Raw genomic sequence first — 19,359 nt, 5'->3', positions numbered from 1 at the left:
TTACTTTTAGAAAAAACTCTGCATGATGGTGAAAACTAACAAGTTTAAGACTGAGGAGTATGATTAGATCAGGAGCATCGTCTCGTGTAAAAGCTGCAGTCTGTTATGGATGTGGGGAAACAGATGTTTACTAGTTTTCCCAAAAGGAAACAGGCTCTTATTTTTTTATGTTTTGAGTACTGCAACAACAGATAAATAATCTTTATCAAAAGATCAAAAACAACCCACATTTTGAAACTTTACATTTAGCACTTTTACTAACTTTTTCTGATAATTTGTTGAGAACTGGAAGAAATTATTAATTTTAAGACAAATAATGAGATTGAGATGAAATGCTTGACAGCTAGAAAAACATCAAACGGCTGGCTTTTATGTTTGTTTTTCCTACTTTTTAACAAAAACTGCTAATTTTTCACCAGGTTGCTACATAACTAAACCATTTCTATGAAATCTGAAAAGTAAAAAAAATAAGGGCATCATATTGTTGGGTTTCTTTGGATCAATAGTTAACAAGATAAGCTAAGTGGCGCCAATTTTCCAGGAATATAAATCCAATCAAGTCTTAAAATTTTAAATCAATGTAGATGATGGACAATCAGGTCACCTAGAGGGCAGTTGAGAATAAAAAGCATTTAATTACCGCAGCATTTGCTCTCCAGAGCCCTGTGTGTCTCTGTTAGAGCTCCATATCTTTCCTCCATCTGTTTTCTAGGAAGAAAAAACTCCAGATACAAAGCTGGTGGAGTGAGAACCAGCCAGCTGGGGTTTGTAGTTTCTCTGAGCGTGAAGATGTCAGTGCCATTGCTCATATTTCACCAAGTCTGTGTGTCTTTATTAACGTGCTGTTTAGCATTCTGAGAGCAGAATCTCAGTAAGTAAAGTCTCTGAGTGCCAGTCCCACAGGTTGCTTAGAGCAAACTGGTGGAACTGGGAGTGGTGGGAGCTGGAATCAGTAGGTCTTCTTCCAGGAACGGAGATACAGCTGGAAGGGCAGCAGAGGGTTTCTGTTCAGCAGGCTCTTGTGGAAAACATCAAAATCAGCTTTCCTGACTCGCTGCAGATAGTCCTCCAACACGACCTGGAGCACAGAGCAAAACAAACACAAGCTGGTTCAGTTTGAATTCATGCCTCACATCCTCAAAGATGACAGTTTCTGAAACTTTCTGCACTTTTTAGACTTTTTAGACCTGATCTACTAAAATTGTACATGTATAAAAACAGATAAAAACAACTTGATTTCATCTATAAGCAGCAGTCAGTGGGCCACCAATCACTGTGGAGCTTCAAAAGCAATGAGTCTCTGTGTTTGAGACTCTTATTTTGATTAAAAAACTTTTTCCACAATGCGTTTGAAAAATACACATTATTTGGGAAACTTTACTTTCAAAGCAAAAACAAAGCAGTAAAAATACTGTTGGCTGTCTAGTTTCTACAAATTAAAATAGAATATTGTCACATGGATGTTGCCATGTTGCTTACACTGCAATGCATCCTGGGTAGATGGTGTAGGCTAGGTGCGGCGGTAGCTCAGACTAGGCTGAACAGAAATTTATGTGCAAAAGTGAACAAATGAGAAGGACTGAATTTGAAGAGATTTGGCCAAAAAGGTTGTGCTGGTGCTAATTGGAAATGCTAACCAAAATAGAGAGTATATGTTGTAAAAAGCTACAATGTTTTAGGACCAAAACATTTAAATATATTAGAATGGGTTTGTTACAAAGACTTAAATATGCTTCACTATCTCTTTAAACATCCTATTTGTTTAGCTGTCCTGTTAGCTCAACGTGTCATTGGCCCGGCATGCATTGAGCAGGTAAAAAATGTCGACCACTGTAGGCAAAAGATAAAATAAAGATAGATAATTTTAAAAAATTGAGTTTTTACACATCACAAACTACAATTTTTGGAGGTAAAAAGAAGAAATACAACACATTTAGGCCAACAGGTTCAACTAGTCACGGATCCCTTTAAATTGAAGATCATAAAAGCTCTAAAAGAATTAAAACTCTGGGTTATTGCTCTAGAAGAGCTCCATTGAAAAAAGGAAATAAAACACCCAGGATTTACCAAGAATGAAACCTAGAGCCTCTGTGTGAAGACAGATGAGCCTCAGACGGATTTCCATCAAAGGGCAACTGAGCAGTCACTGCATACATCATCATGTAAAAGCATAGAAGGAAGAAACCAGAAAAGAGCCACTCGTTAAGGTGACCCCTGCAGACAAACTGTGATTGCAGTGTATTTCTAAACTGTTTTTTTCTGCATCAGGGGTTAGGGGTCTTAAAATGATGAAAGGAATGAATAAAGCTGGAAAATAAAAGCCGTTTTTCAGTGAAAAGCTTTTCCCAGAGGCCGCAGAATCTCGTTTCTGTTCACTTCCTGCTCAGAAGCGAGAGTGTTTTAATGATAAAAGACACACATGTATTTTCCTGCAACAACATGGATTAGTTAGCATCTGGAAGGGGCATTTTATTTGAAAATCTGAATATATGGACTTCAAATGTTAAAAACAAAAACATGTCAAACCTAAGGCAGAGTTTGATTCCACCTTAAAAATAGAAACTTATTCAAAGCTGAAATTTTACCATCTCCTTTTGTTTCTTTAACCCAAGAACCACAGGATAAAGCTTGTTACTTTTCTCCTCTTCATCCTTTTCGCCAATGTTATGCACAGCTTTCATTTAGCTCCCCAGCAAAGAGCGCGCTGTGCAGAAACACGTTACGGACATTCTTTATTCTGCCTGCAAAGCTCTCAGGTGTCTGTTCCTCCATCCCCTGTGTCTCTCTGAACAATTTGGTGGTAATTCAGAGGCTGGAAATGTGTTTTCAAAAGGGTTATTTTTTTTCTATTTGGGCACATGGAAACAAGATTCCTCCTACACACTGTTTGAGGAGGCTTTTCTGCTTCATTACAGCAGATGAGAATATTTTATTTGAAAAAATGTGCTGGGTTCTTTAAAGAAATGCTTAAATCAAAAAGATTCTGCAGATCGTAGCATCTTTTTAAATTGTTTTTCTTAAATCTTCGATATGCACCCCTAGGTCTAATGCTGTCATTCTTCATGTTGTTTTGAAATGAAAGAGTTGGTGTGATTTATGTCCTCTAGTCTTCACTGGTCGACCTCTTTTTTTTCCCTTCATTCTGCCTCACTGATCCAAACATGCAGATCATCTGAATCTAATTTTCAGGACACGAAGAAAGCAATGCAGACTGTGCCTGCTTTCCATGTGGTTCGCTATCAGGAACACAAATAGACAACAACACTCCCACACAGGCATGAAGGGGCCATTTTGCTGCTTGGAGAAGGTCCACTGCAAAGTCATTCAGGAGGGAGAGTCCATTTTTCTGCTCCATCCCGTAGTTACAGCAGATTGGTGATGGATCATCATTATGGACTCCACAGAAATGTTTTATTCACCAGCAGAAAGCAGCCTCTGAGTTTGAGTTCATGCATAGTTAGAGTTACATTTAGGTCAAATTCACACCAGCCCTGTTTGGTCTGCTTTAATCAAACTCTGATTCATTTGCCTTGAAAGTCCAATTCGTTTGGGAAGTTGTCGTCCGGTTTACCGAAAAACCTAAATCTCGGTTCGGTCGGAGGGAACTCCTCATTCATTAAATGAAACCTCTCTGACATATTGCAGATATCTGATATTTACCAATATATAAATTACACATGTCCCTACTTTTATGACACCATTAAAAAGCATGAAACACAAACAGGAACAAGATTAAGATAAACACTGGTTGTTAATATTAATCCAGTTTTATTTATCGGACCGATGCCAAGGGTTAAAAAGTCATTTTGAAGGCACTGATTGGCTTCCTTAGGTTGTTTATAGGGATAATACTCTTAGTGTATGTAACCTTCTTAATCTAAAAACAATAATCTTTAAAACATTTACCTCCCTTTTTGCCCTGAATATTAAACAATTAGAGATTATTTTTGTAACCCTAACTGATTGAAAAAAAGAAAATGTTTAGTCTGTTTTTCTCAGACAGCAGGAAAACATATTTTTATGCTCTGTACAAATATTTCTGGTTTCAGCTCCACAGACAAAAGGGGAAAAAAACAGATTAAATTGGATTATTCTCAATGCCTTAACAAATCTGGTTGTCTGCACAAACAAGATCTGCAGTCAGCATACGACGGCTGACTTTCAGGGTGATTACTGAAGCAAACATCAGTGATATGAGAAAAAAGTGATTTTAAAATGTAAATGAGATCTTGATGAATAGCAGGGGAATATTATGACTTACAGTGGGAAGGAAGGCCGGGGTTGCTGCTGCTGGAACGTTGTCGCTAAACGATCGGGCCTGAAGGAAAAAGCAGAACAAACTGAAATGAAAAAACAAAAACAACTGCTTTTCCTGTGTAAGTAAGTTTCAAAAAGATTGGAAAATCACAGAAATCTAAGCTGCAACTTATGATAAAATGCTGACTTTGTATTTGCTGCCACTAGCATTAAAAAAGTTGAAAAAGAAAAATTCTTAACATCTCTAATAAAACATGGTGTGAATTTGCTACTACATTTGTGCAGCTATGATACTTGAGTAATAACAGACTGAGTCAGACTTTCTAATAATATCTGAACGGCTCTGCGACGCCATTTCTCTAAGCTTCTGAAAGTGTTTTCCATCTCGTTTTGCACCCGATTATTTCAAGAGGATTCTGTTTTTGTTCAGGCACTCAACACCGACCTTTGGATCACTTAGACACACAAATGGAAACGGCATGAATAAACCAGTGTTTTGTCTACCTGCAACAGGCAGTTTGTCAAACAACAGCTAAATTGTCTTTCTAGGACACTTTAAATAAAAACATCACTTAGCCTAAATACTTATGTTGAATGTACGAAAATACAACAGTATGGCAAATATAACAGCACTTAAATGCCAAAAACATCATAACAAACAACTATCAGCTTGACACACAGCATTCATCACTATTAGTGACGTGTTGGTAAAAAAAAAGTTGCATAAACAGGACCAGTAAGAAAGACAGAGTGAGAATGATAAAGTAAATGTAAAATCAGTGGTGGGCACACTTTCACTAATACTGGAGCTAAAATGTTTAGTGCATCTAGTTTCCCCTAAATACTTTTTTTTTTTTCAGATAAATTCTAACGAGATAATTTACTTGGCTGCCTTGTAAATTTTCAGATGAAGTTCAACATCACTGCTTAAATGTATATTCATAATCTTATTTTGAAGTCTGTTAATACAGTGTTTCTGCCTCCTTCCCTAAAATTCTCTTTTTTAAGACACTTTTTTGAGCAAGTGGCAAGTCAGTATGGTTGAAATTAGCACTTTAGCGCCTTAGCTTAGCTTCCATGACTAACTTTTAGATAGCAGTGCCCAACACTGCCTAAAATGGAAATTTTAGCCAAACCACAGGAAGAAGAAGGAATATTATGCAACTTATTTTCTTCCAGGATTCATTTATATTTTCCCTGCTTCCATGGTTTACTGTGAGGATGATCTGTTCAGGTGCACGTTAGCCAGGAAGTTTGTCTTTTTTCATTTGAGCAGAACACTTCCATACGTTTGCCGAGTCTCCTACTTCATTTTTGGCAAACCCTGAAAAAGGACTTTTTACAGCTTTCTTGCAACTGTCTCATTGTTTTGGAAGATTTGCAGTAATCAGATTCATCATGGCAGGAAGTAAAACTAATTTAGGTATAATTGACCTTGTTTGATCAAGTATTAACAAGATGGAGTCAGGCCAAGCAAAAGCATTGTTCTGGATAGAGGTCACCAAGTTGGATTGTAATTAAGTACTTAGGGATTTTCCCCACTGTGAGAAGTCAAACAGTCTGCAAAATATGCAAATAGAAGGAAAAAAGCAAAAGAAAATCTCATCATCAGCTCCACATGGGGTACAGGAATTAGGTTTCTCTGCCAGCTCACTCCTAATTAAGTCAGTTAATTAATTAGAACACATTCTTTTTAGTACAAACGTCTCATTTTTGTAAGTTTTAGTCTAAGTTTGATCATGTTTTATTGCTTATGTGAATATAATAAAAACAGTTAATAAAAGGAGAGTATTCCCTAATTTAGGCTAAAGATTTTAATATTTCATATTTCATCTTGTTTGTCCTTACCTGCCCTTCTTTCATACTGAATTATTTCCAACAGACATGATATAGGTTGATTTTTAAATCCCCTTTTTTCTCTTGCAATCTGTTTTTCTTTTAACACCAGTCACTATCAACTGTGAAACAACCTGTGCAGGCCCTTTCTTTCAACGGAAATTACTTTGTATTCCCAGGGAAGGAAGAACCTGTGGGCGTGTGGACTGGAGTCTGAATTTGTGAAGTTAGCAACGAATCCCCTGAGCTCTGCCAGCTACAGGTTTGGCCTTTTGTGGCTCAAACATGTTCCTGCACATTCTCAACTCAACAAAGGATTTGTGGGTCCTAATAGTGTTTGTCAAGCTGTTCCAAGGAAGTGTTTGCAGACTGGTCTAACACACAGGCTTGCTGGAGTAAAACAGTGCATTGCTGCAACAACTGACAAATGTGTAAAGACCAGATGTAAATGTAACATCAGCACAAGGACTGGGAAATCAGCTAACTATGTAGCAAGCTACCTTTTTTTATTGTTGTTTTTGTATCTAGATAGCTAGCTAAAAACAACAACAGAAGACATATTTTGTCTAATGAAATATTACTTTACAGAAATCCCTGGGAAATTTGCTTAAAACTGAAATTTGATTTCAACTTAAAAAACAAAACAAAAAACAATGAAACAGTAAACCGATGGAAAATAGCACTTTGATTCCTACTTCCCAATTGCTCTCTCTGAGTGTAATTTAATGCAATTTAGCTTCTAGCAGAATTTCCTACTAGGTGCGAACAATGAGCAAACAAAATTAAAATAGTTAGTGTTTAAACAGCTGCATAATGAAAAAATCTCCATGAGGACAAAAATCAATAAGGCATGCAAGTGGAGACCAATACATCCCCAAACCAATTAGCTACAAACTCTTAGGAGAAACATAATAGTAAACAGAAGATACTCGCAGGACATTTTGAGTCATCCACAGCGTTGCAGGTGCAAGCTGCAACCCACAGCATGCCAGAGCATGAGTCACCAGTGATGTTAATTTTAAAAATACCAAACCTATCCCTGCTGTTCAAGTGGCGTAAAAGGTGTGGAGAGAAACTAAAGTGCAGTGGATGTGGACGAGCTGAACGAACAGCTTTAGCAAAGGATCCACGTCCAATCAATGGTGACGTCATTGGTGAAACAAATTAAGATTTTCCTTGTTGAAAATAATTTAGATCCTCCCAAGGAAAATCCTTCCTGAGTTTCTGCAGCATTTAAACCGTTCCGACATAAAATGTCACCAGAGAAGAGGATAATTGCACATTTCCACTGGCGTTTCGGACCTCTCATTTTCTCTGACTGTCCATCTGTGCCGAACTTGCTGTGTAGATTCATTCTTCTACCAAGTGTGTATGATAGTTATCCTTCTTTTCCCCTCCATTCATTTCACCCATTTGAAGTAGGAATAAACATACGTGTGGTGTAAATTATTTAGGTTAGATAATTCATGAAAAGAAACCTTTTTCGATTTGACTTTAATACTCTTCATGTTCAGATTTCTGCCGAGTAATTCTTGAATTACCCAGAATGATGCTATTACTAAAACATGCAGACATAATTTCTGATTCTTGCCAGTGTCATGGTTATTAGTATTAGTATTACTATTATTAGTATTTGAAAGAAATGTTGGGTGAATAAACCAGAAAAACCACAAAGATGTGCTATAAAACCAGAGAAGACAGAGCTTTCACAGTAACATCTCCTTAATTGTTGAAGGTTTTTCCTCTCCAGGTCAGACAGCCCTCCTTGCTAACTGTTTCTAAAGTGGCTTTTAATGAGCGAGACTCTTTGAAACTGACAGGACATAGCTCTAGTCCAGGAGTCTAGGTTTAATGGACTTTCCACAACAACTCAATAACTTTGGCTGAAATGATTAAATAAAAAGTTTTTAAAAATATAGTTATTGGAGTTTTTAAGTATTGTTTTTACTTAAAGTACCCAATAATATTTTTAGCTCTATTTTTCTTATTATAATGTAGGACACTACCTGGGTTTTCACTTTCCAAAGATATCAACATTACATTAAAGAAAATGCATCCATCCACTTGTTTGCAATAGTTTTGTTGAAACCTAAAGAAAGAAGTAAAATTGTGGATATTTATAAAGAACTATAAACATCTTGTACTATATGTGCTTGTAAAGAAGTTTATTTTTCTAGCTGGACTTAGTTCAGTTCAGAGTTTATCCTTCAATACAACTGAATGAACAGATATTAAGGTTTTGGATTAGAAAAGCTGAACCTGGCCAAATTCTCTTTCAAAGTCTCTTTTTTTGATAGTAGAACAGTAAATTTGATTTGTGTAAAAGTTGAGACAAAAACAATTAGAAAATGATTGTCGTGTTACATACGTGTTCAAGGTGCACGTGAGCCTGGCTGGCGATGTCGAACACGACATCTCGAACGTTCTTCTCCCGGCTGCCACGGATGAAATCCTCCTGAGACGCTCCGTGCTAAAAAAGCAAAACAAACAAACAGAATCCACTGCGTTTGTTTCCAGATCACAGATTAATGTCGTCAATATCCAGAAACAATTAATCTGGATGAATCAATTATTGAAATAATAGTCAACTAATTTAGAAATCGATTAATCATTAACTGGAGTATACAAACTCAAAAAAGGCCAAAAAAGAAGAACATAGCCATAGTCATAATTCCCAGGAAAGGAATGTAGCATGGGCATGTAGACTGCAGTCTGAATTTGTGAACATAGTCATAATTAAGTCAAAACTTTATGAAAAATACAGATTTTGCAAAGACAGAAAAAAATGCTCTATCTGTAAATATGTTTGACCCAGAACTCCTTAAGTGGAAGTTTTAGCTTCACCAGGTTTAAATAATGTTAAAAAATGAATTGGATCCCAATATTAATTGCTTAAACTAAATAAAATAAACATATGAACTGCACAGTGAATGATGTTAAGTCAAGCAGAAAAGACTAAGATTTTCTCATGTTAATGTTAGAAGTATGTGCTAACTGCCGATGCATCATTTGCTACAAACAATCAAGCATTCACTACAGGAATGTTTATTTTCTTACTTAAAAAGGAATAGAAAAGCTTATATGTATTTTTAATGTATTAAAAAACTAAAGTGGTAAAATGTGAAATATGCTAAATGTGGCATATTAGAATAGTCAAGACAAAAGGTGAGAAAACGTTTGTTTATGGGTATGAAATGGAAGTAGGATGGGGAGGAACATTGAACAGTAAAGTTTCATCTGGAGGACTTAGGGGAAACATGTAAAACTAAACTTTCAAAACTTTTTTCTGAATCTTAAATCTAACATGTTAAGTGTTTTGTTTTCACTAAAAATGTTCTAAGAAAAAAACCCCCTCAATTTTCTGAGAAGAACCCGTCAAATATTTTGAAGTTTGGACATGAATGAAAAGTCCTTTCGGTTTTATGAAGCAGCCAGAAGCACAGGAAGCGTTTCGTGACCTTCAGCACACCTGCAGTGATAACAGCTCACAGTTTTATCTTCTCAGCTCTCTGAGCCAAAATCTTCAAAAATCTGCAGATAAGACTCAGAGAAGCAGCGCATGAAAGACATCCTGAGAATCTGGTCAAAGTAGAAGGAATCTTTATACAGAAAGATGACATATAAAAGTGTCTGTCTGAAAATGCACCTTGCATCAAAGTATATCACTAAGACTGACAACGATAAGACAAAAAATATGGACGAATATTTCAAAGAAAGTGCTTGAAAATGTTTCTGCATATTCTAGCAAGCTGGGACATTTCTATACGAGTGCTGCAGAGGAAAGAAAGAAAGTATTTGGATCAGATATCACCTTCAGATTTATGATTTATATGCAATATTTACATAAATATTTTTACTTTTAATTGTTGAAAGAAATTAAATTCTACTAAGAACTTCTTCGATAGACTTTCCTTCCATTTGGAGACATTAAATACAAAAGAAATGTCTCTGAATTCATAACTTCAAATGGACAAATTAACTATTTCAACATTTCATCCTCGAGAATTCAGAGACAATCAAACATTGTTTCAATAAAAAATAAGAAAATAAAGATTGATAAGATAACTAAGTGCATTATTGAATACAGATATTTTCACTTCACATAAGATGCTGAGAAGAAATTAAGAGCCACAAATCCTGCAGTGGAGAAAATAAGTATTCAACACATCAACATTTTCCTCAGTGAATCTATTTTTAATGGGGCCACTGACATTACATCCTAAATAATACACATGCAAAGAAATCAGTATGACTAAGTCCATAAATTATTTGCTGAGGTGGAAGGGCGCAGCGAAAAAAAAAAAGACAAAAAAAGGCAGAAAGCCAAGAAACCAGCTGAAATCTATCAGTATTTGGAAAGCAGGTTTAGTTCCAATTGATGGCCTGTAAAAAGGAAAATTGTTCTCTTTAGAGCTTTGTTAGAAAACATACATTGGTTGAAGACATTTTTATTTATCAGTAAGCACCATTGGGGTAATAATCTTGGAGAATATATTTAAACTTTTTGACCAGGTGATTTCTGACAGAGGAGCAACAATTATCAGAAGACCTGTGAAAAAGTAAAGGACCGCTGCAAGGAGCTTTAGAAAGGAACTACCAGTTACAACTTTTCTATGAAGACGTTAAATAATTCAGTCAAATACTGTTTCCTATAAGCACACTCACTGCACAAGACTCCACTGCTGAAGAAAAAGCCAGTTAAAGTCAGTCAAATCCTGGGAGATTATAGATTGTAGTCTTTTTGATGAGAGCAAATATTAATGGATGACACTTCATCAAAGCAGATGATATGTCTCTATATCTGTGGAGGATATCTTGGAGTTGTCATCAGTATTAAAATACTTTTAACTAAACATTTTCAATACTTGTTCAATGAGTGTTTTCGCTTTATCAAACATAACTTATGAACTAATGAACTTGATTGTCATTTCCATGTTGATAAGCTCATTAGAAATATATTTACTGACAATACATTATTATGTTTAATAATTCAGATTTTCATCATTTCTCAGCACCTTAGTGAGGAGATCTGACTTCATCTTTGAAAGGATCAAAATAACAGAGCGATTTTCGTTCCAAGAACCATTCCTCCCTTCCCGCTTACATGCAGTACATTTGCCGAGGAGGTGACTCAGCTCCAGATTACTGAGAGATGATGAGAAAAATTGATGCAGGTAATAAAGGGTATTGAAAAGAAGAAAAATATTATAAATGAAAGGATAAAAGACCAACATTTCAGACCAGAAATAAAGGAAAGAAATCATTTCGGGGACTGCAAAGCTATTAGAAAGCACCATTGTCCTCGCTTTGAACCATTTGGTGGTTCTGACAAACATTAAACCTCAATAAATGCACAGTTATATTTGATTTGCCTTTAAATAAAATAGCTGTGGTCCTAGCTCATGGTTGAGTCCCATCTTTTGTTTCTTTTGAATACAACAGACTTAAATAGAGCAACAGAAGTATAGTGACGGTGTATTATAACAAAGTTAGTAGATAAAGTGTCAAATAATTGCCGACACAACTTTCAGTGAAAGCTTAGATTCATCAGTGCAAGTAGAATGGCATTTCCAGGAAAACCTGCAATAAAAAAAAGACAGAGCTCTTAAAACTAGACATGTTATACATCGGCTTTTACCAGAGAGCCAGTTTTTAGCTCCAGTATTGTCTGAGGTATGAAATGGGATAACGGCATACGGCCAACATTGCCCCGACTGAGAGCTACATTTTTATGGAGACTTGATGTGCCTCATTTCACACCTGCAGCTCCCATCAGACACGTCAGGAAGGGACAAACCAAGCAGCAAATTGGCTCAAGCTGCTGCTTTCCCACAGATCGTGAATCAGTGTTTAAAAGGTCTGAAGTATAACTCAGGAAATGTTAGTTTACACTCTTAAACCAAAAACTTTTTAGTTTGCACCATATAATACATAAATGTATGATGTTGTGGTAACAGTCATACAGCTAGAGCCCTTTAAATTATTAAAAGAACCTCAAAATGTGTATGTGACTAACACTGAGATGTCTATAAATACCACAGACAGTTGTGGTGAGGTTTAAAGCAGGGTTACATTCTACAGCAATATCTCAAGGTTTCTAAATAATTAAGTGCGACAACAATCAGATTACTGTGCCAACGCTTTACGATCCCAAAGCGACCCGCATGAAGACGAACGTAGAAATCACACAGGAGAGCACTGTTAAGGGAAATAATGAGCCGTTTATGGATCACTTTTAGTTTATTCAGCAATGCAAGCTGACAGCAATATCACAAAACCATAACAAGATGAAGAAAGCTAATAAAAACAAAGAACAACTAATAGCAACGGCCCATAGAGGAGCATTAACTACTATAAGGAAATCTGGATGTGGAGTCAGAACCAAGAGTGATGGGATTGTGAAGTGACTTAAGATGGAAACGGTGAGTTAAAAGATTTGCTGTAGTGTTTTTTACAAAGTGAGCTTATACATATAAACAAGCTGAGTAATTATTATCTGCATGGAATATGGGACACATAAATATTCAGTGGAAGCCAAAATTCTCCCTCCATTAAATTATTTATCCAGGGGATCTTTGGTTGAGGTGGAGTAGGCCAACCTGGAAGTCCAACACACATTAATCGAATAGTTTGATCTCCTCAGCTTGCAATAACGTCTTTTTAATGACCTAATTACACAAACACTGTCTGAGAACTTTTATCTACAGATTAAAATGCTACAAGTGTTTGGGTTTTTTAGTTCAGCTTTTCTACAAGCATAAAAATAGGTCAGAAATAAAGATTATTAAGACATGCTATTCATTTACAGCAATGGCCCAAGTAAAACTCCATCAAATAATGACGCCATTAAATGTCTTGTGTGTCAGTTTTACGTGTTAAAGCAAAATTAACTGTGAGAAGAACAGAAAAACTAACAGATTCTTGATGTAAGCAGCCGGATTGGGACGTTTTGATGAATGTGTTTAAATGAGTGTGACTCGTCATGCTGCTGATTTTTCCTTATTCCCCCCTCAACTCGTCTGTCTCTCCTCTGTTTTTTTCCTGTTAAGTTTAATCTGTCAAGTGTTACTAGAGAAATATTCCATCTGTTATCTGCCTTCTGCATCCTGGACATATAACTCATATCTTTTAATGAAGAAATATTACATTTGCTCTTGTTTTACTTTATGCTGTAGATAGTTGGGTGTTGCAGGGTGTTTAAACACACCTCCAGCTCCCTCTTCTGGAAGTGGTGAGGAATGCGGGTAGAAAGCCTGGGGTCAGAAGCGTCATCTTTGCATCAGAGGAATTTTTAAGGGCAGAGCTTGCATGCTTCAAACAGCAGCCCTGGTTCCCCCCGTCGGCTCTTCTAGCAGCAGCAGTTGGTCTTCACGCTGGGCTGAAAGCCCAGACAAGGTTGGAAAATGTTTGTGGCATTATTTTCCACAATAATTTCAATCCAATGCTCTCATATTTGCCAAACGGCTGCAGAGTAACATTTCCTCCCCTTGATTTCCCCCTTTCCTCTCCTGCTTCTGTCAAAGCAGAGGCATAAGGGGCCTTTGCTCCACAGATTATTTATATCAAGGGTGTCCAACTTTTAGATGCATCAATCATTACCAGGAATCTGAAGAACCAAATAACTGCTGATGAGGGAATTCAGACATTTGATTCAGGTGTTTTGGAGCAGGGAAGCATAGAAGTTACAAACCAATGATGGGAATTTTGCGTGGAGTTTCTCTCTTTAAATGAGCTGAAACTCCTGTAAGAGATGAGCGCCAATTCAGATTTTTTTTGTCTGAAAAGTCTCTGAGTATAAAATAAAAATAGCAACAAATTTGCTAAGTTTGCAATAATATGGTGACATCACCCAAAATTAAGGAAATCGGGTGTGATTTATCAGTGAGGGATTTATCAGTGCACCTCCTAATATGTATATAAACCTTGTCACCATATTTTTATTTTGCAGTTCAAGTCAGGTAGAAGAAGATAGGAGAAGTTCTGCATTAACTTAATGAAATGTCTGCAGATCTCTAAGGTACAAACATTTGCATGATGGTAGCATATTTCTCCAAACTTCTCCAACCAAGGTCTCTGCAACCATTTCTTCACTCACTCTTTTCCAGTTTTGGGATGAACTGATATACGAAAATTTGGGTCAATACAGAAATTTGATGATAAAATTGTGGTTATGACCAATAATTGATATTTACCAATTATCTAAGTTAATTATCTATGTTTTTCCTACCTTTCTGCACTTCCTGTGTTTCTTCTCTGCTTCAAGATGGAAACCTGTCCAGCTTTGTGTTAATTTGGAGACATTTTGGAAAGGACATGCAGACAGTGCTGACACTGATGTGGGATCAATATCTGAACTGCAGAAGCCTCAGATATTGCTTTCATAAGGCTGAACAGAAGCAACTCACCAGCATGCATATATCCATGGGCAGGTAGACTTTCCTCCGGCTGCTGTTGTAAGGAGTGGCTCTGAGACACGTGGCGATTCCCTGAGCTTTTCCTATGTGACTTGCTGCATGATCTGCATGGACATTTTTCACTCCTGCAAACAGAAAAAAAATCTCAGCAACAAAATCCTACTTTCTGAGAAATCTTGCAAAGTTTGCAAGTGTTTTAATAAACAGAAGCTGTTTGCAGTGACGATGTCTGAGGTTTTTCCTGTCCATCCTTAGACCAGACAGAGGGGTGATCATGACCTTACTAATGGAGTTGCTGCTATTTTTAAACCCACAGTAGACATGAGTGGTCGCTGGAATGAGAAGCTGCTTCACCCTGATGTCACTCCTGTATTCACTAATGAGGAAACAGGAAGACAGCCAACTAAACTGGTGAGTTAAGCAATGCAATGATTCTGCCAAAGGGGAAAAGGTCAGAAAAGAGACCAATGCTGCTGTCTAAGGGAAAAAATACTTTTTTTTTTATTTCAGCAACTATGAGACTTGTGTAAGAAAAAAGCAACATAAGAAAGCAGCACTAAGGAAAGTTGATGTTAAAAATGCAGCAACATGTCAAACGTTCAGCATCATTTCTCACCAATACATACCTAAACATTCCAGCAGCAGGTATAATAGTGAAGACTGTGTGTTCTCTGAATACTTCTCAAGCTCCTGTAGGTTCCTGTAGGCTCTGTCATCCAGATCCTTTTCCTGGTCAAACAGAGAGACTCAATGAGTTTCACTTTCAGCACTAAGAAAAAGAAACATCATTTATTAATGAGTATAATCAATTATTAACTAGGGCTGCAAGTAACAATTATTTTAGTAATTGATTACTCTGACAATTTATTGAATATTTGGATATAAAATTGGCACATTCTGTAGATTTTTCATTTAACCATTTAAGCCTTTTTACACAATATTATAAGTACATTAAAAATGCAAAAAAGTAAATAATTTAATTACTTTTTGGAAAAAAAAAAACATCTCTGCTCTGCATCCTCTGGGATTTGGAGCTGTAGTTCAAATCTCAGAGGTTATTTGAACTTTTAAAATGCTAGTTAGCAGCCACGGACTGACATCATAACTGTCTGAAATAAAAAAAAAAAAAAATCTGAGTAAAACTCTTTGCAACTGCATAGAATTAAAAACCATAGAAAATAACTATTAAAATATGAAATCTGTCAACAAAAAGAAACAAACAAAAGTCTACAAAAAAGAACTGTAACCATAGGTACACTGACTTTCTTTTATCCAAAATAAAACTGTGGTCTCAGAACTTGGAAGCATTTCTGCTCAGAGTTCTTCATCCTTTGGTTCCCAGAAAAGCCAAAGGACAGGAATTGATTCACTGTACTGACAGTAATTACTCAACACTATCTGAACTAGCACAATGATACCCACTGGACATGCTGAATGCTATTCTTTTAACTTTCTTTCTTACCCTTTCTGTAACAATCCTCATCAGCCATCTTTTTGTAAGACCATGCGTCTTCACTGCCTACAAAGAAAAATATATATAGAGATTATTGAACTCTAAATGCTTGAAAATGTGTCGCTTCAAAATTTTTTGTAATGACATTTACCTTCCACAGCTCAGTGCTGACTGGCTGGTTCGGAGGGTCATCTCTATAGATCTCCTCTATAGCTGTCTTCCAGAACTGCATTCGCATCAGACCAATGGTCTTCTGGGAAACGGAGTCCTTCACCTAGTGAAGACGGAAAAACAGGGAGTCCAACACTGAACTCATTAGTTTAAAAGAACTTCTGGTATCAGACACTTCTATCTACTTTTCCATACACCTAGCATTAATTTGACAATCAGTTTTGACCTGAATATAAAAAACAATCTCCCTTTCAGCTTTATGGAGGAATACCTGCCTGTGCCAGCTCCACATTAAAGGCTCTCAGAGCCAGAGAGGAGCGCCGCGCCTCCTCTGGGAGGAGGAGACACGACAAGAAGCCCTCATAGTCTCTGGACCTGAGGAGGAGCAAAAAGAGATTTAAGATTCAGGAGGAACTTTAAAGTCAGTGTGAAGCAAATTCTGTTATAACTGTAGCAAGTTACATGAAAAAAAATGGAAGAAAAATAATAACACAAGCAAGAAAAAATTTAATTTATGAAAATAAAATCTTATAAAAGTGCAAGAATAGAAATTAAGACACAGTTAAAAGACTAAATTAGCAATAAAAGCCCTTTTTAGATTTTAAATAACTTATTACATACAGTTTTAGAAAGTTTCAGGACTTACAAATATATACATATATCACATTGACAAACTACATTGTTTTAATTTATGATTATGTCGATTTAAAAAAAAAAAATTAAGCAAAAAAACAAAAAAACATATATACCCAGCAAAACTTAACCTACTCCTGAACCCTTTTCACATTTTGCCCCACTAGCCTCAAACTTAACAGCAATTTTTGAGATTTTAAGTGACAGAACAACACAACAGAGCTCATGGCTGTGCAGGAAAATATTTTGTGGTTTTCATGAAAAGAATAACACACAACATCGCCCTGAAAACATTATGCATACAGTGACCAATAGTGGTGTGAGCATCATGCAGTGGAGAGGCTGGATCCAAATGCACAACATACATTTAAAAAATAATAATAATGAAAAATAAATAAGTAATTAAATAAATAAATAAAAACACTTTGGGTTTACCACATAAAATCTTATTAAGGTACACTAAAAATGGTGGTTCCACGATGATAAAATGAGGAAAAAAAATTAGTATTTCTTTATTTAATTTTAATGGATAATTCGGTAACACTTTATTTGAAGGGGGGTGAATAAAACGGTCATGACACTGTCATAAACATGACATAACACCTGTCATGAACATGAATAAGCCTTCATGAATATTTATGACTGTTGTCATAAAGCGTCACTCCGTAAATTATGACACTTTTAATACAAAGTTGACATTATTCAAAATGTCTTTGTTATGACAACTTAACATTAACTAAGAAATCATTACTGATATAAATTTGTTATAAAAGAATTAATGATTGCACTTTAAAAATTAGGTAACTTTATGTTATTAAAGGTAAAGTTTAAACAGTAAAGTGTTACCGATAATTCTATAGGGCTGCACAGCGGTGCTGTTGTTGGTAGCGCTGTTGCCTTGCAGCAAGAAAGTTGTGGGGGTTTTCTGCATGTTCTCCGTGGACATGCCTGGGTTCTCTCCGGGTACAGTTCAAAAACATGACTGTTAGCTTAACTGGGTAGCGTATGCCGATTACAAGAGCAAATTCAAACAATCTCAATCTGGAGACAACATCTAAATACTTAAATAAGCACATAATTAGCGCGTTGTCTTATTATTTAGCAGAAATCGAAATGAAGAAATCCATAATTAAGCCCACTAAATTCGGACTAAACTGTCTTGTCATCCCTTTAAAAATAATTACAACATCTACAAAAAAATTCTGCTATTTTAATTGTTTACTGCTGTAAACACAGTTGATGAATGTGTTTAGAAACAACATTCATCATGCCTGTTAGCAGAACTGACCCACCTGACCAGGTTCAGGCAGTATTTCTCACTGTGCTGATTCTCCCCTGCTGTGTTTGTTGACGCTCTCACACTTTGTATTTCAGCCGCTCTTTGAATACAAACCCCGTTCAGTGCTATCTTTCTGGGAATACTGTAAATTAGCGATGTTTTTCTGCTAAATAATCCATGCTGAACACTGACGCCGACTGCCATGTTCCCCTTCACCTAGTGTTGCGTTCTCTGTACCTCGTAAATATGATGTTCGAACTTCTAATTTAATTTTGTGTTGATGTCGATGTATTTTATAATCAATAAATATACATTTTTGGGAAGTTTAATTGACTTAATGAATTAATATATAACGTCAAATGATACTCTTTTCCTTATTTTTTTTATTTTTATCTAACCCGACAGGATGAAACTTTTTTTCCAATTTACATGAATGGAGCAGGTCCTCTCCTGTGTTACATTAAAACGTTCCGATGATTATCCGGCAGAAATTTACTTGAAATTTGAAAGATTCTTACAGAAAATGTGCTAAAGTTTGCTCTTACTTTTAAAAAAATATATCACGAATTGGTGATATAATTACATAATTTTGTGATATATGCACAACTTTGCAACTAAACAATAAAAACCAAAGACTTGAATAAAGCTTGCTGACACATGGCCGGAAATTAGACGATAATAAAGCCACAATAAATTTTTAGATTAATATAATTTTAATTCTCTCTCTTTGATTAAGATATGTTGAGATGTTATTTTATATTCTTAATGTTAGACTCAAATGGGGCAATAATTAGCATGCATAAGTGGATGTTTAGATATTTAGTTGTACAAGAAGACGTGATTTGCCAACCCTTTAGTGTGGCTTTTATTTTTGCACAGTTATCGGAAGTGTGCACCACAATTTTTGTCTTTACGTTGTGCTTTACCAGTACGATGATGTGGGCTTCAACAGGAGAGCCTAGTTAGACAGGGTAGTTTTCCGCCATATGGCAGCAGAGTGGGTGAAATTCTGTTATTCGTGGCTGCTGTTGTGGTTCTGCATCCGGGCATCCGAGTCCAGAAACACTCGGTAAGACCGCTGGTGTGTTTTAGAGCCTAAGCCGTTAGCCTGTTAGCTGTCGTTAGCAGTGTCCGTTGACAGAACTATGTCTACTTTGACCCTGTTGAAGTGACGTGTGCTTACTTTAAATATTTTTGGCAAATAAATTAACATCGTGTGTTAGTGTAAACACCACCAAACCAAAAAAAGGAAAACTAACCCTAACTTTGCTCAACAGTTGTTTGATAAGTTTCTCGTTTTTAACTCTTATTTGAAA

At 36.2% G+C, this 19,359-nt stretch overlaps 2 protein-coding genes across 4 annotated transcripts in view; one reads left to right on the top strand and one right to left on the bottom strand.

The window, feature by feature from the left end:
* Nucleotides 1–384: 384 nt before the first annotated feature.
* The window catches only part of ndufaf6 (NADH:ubiquinone oxidoreductase complex assembly factor 6), a 19,171-nt gene continuing 196 nt past the window's right edge, over nt 385–19,359 (bottom strand). Inside the window, exons 1-9 of one of the 3 annotated variants that reach the window (XM_007572898.2) lie at nt 18,057–18,259; nt 16,407–16,506; nt 16,112–16,234; nt 15,970–16,026; nt 15,134–15,236; nt 14,499–14,632; nt 8,462–8,563; nt 4,262–4,318; nt 385–1,078 (exon numbers count right to left, since the gene is read on the bottom strand). In XM_007572898.2, coding sequence (XP_007572960.1) covers nt 950–1,078; nt 4,262–4,318; nt 8,462–8,563; nt 14,499–14,632; nt 15,134–15,236; nt 15,970–16,026; nt 16,112–16,234; nt 16,407–16,506; nt 18,057–18,247 — 996 coding nt within the window. In that variant the 5' untranslated portion in view covers nt 18,248–18,259 and the 3' untranslated portion in view covers nt 385–949. Of the gene's footprint in view, nt 1,079–4,261; nt 4,319–8,461; nt 8,564–14,498; nt 14,633–15,133; nt 15,237–15,969; nt 16,027–16,111; nt 16,235–16,402; nt 16,507–18,056; nt 18,260–19,359 lie in introns of those variants that run through there. The other 2 variants (XM_016661097.1, XM_016661098.1) reach the window with 2 other exon arrangements.
* nagpa (N-acetylglucosamine-1-phosphodiester alpha-N-acetylglucosaminidase) overlaps nt 18,933–19,359 on the top strand; it is a 16,453-nt gene continuing 16,026 nt past the window's right edge. The window contains exon 1 of the mRNA XM_007572897.2: nt 18,933–19,112. Coding sequence (XP_007572959.1) covers nt 19,030–19,112 — 83 coding nt within the window. The 5' untranslated portion in view covers nt 18,933–19,029. The remainder of the gene's footprint in view (nt 19,113–19,359) is intronic.

This window comes from Poecilia formosa, unplaced genomic scaffold (genome assembly GCF_000485575.1).
Source record: "Poecilia formosa unplaced genomic scaffold, Poecilia_formosa-5.1.2 Scaffold310, whole genome shotgun sequence".
Taxonomy (NCBI): domain Eukaryota; kingdom Metazoa; phylum Chordata; class Actinopteri; order Cyprinodontiformes; family Poeciliidae; genus Poecilia; species Poecilia formosa.
The sequence above is the reverse complement of the archived record's forward strand: the minus strand, read 5'-3'. Positions and strand labels throughout refer to the sequence as shown.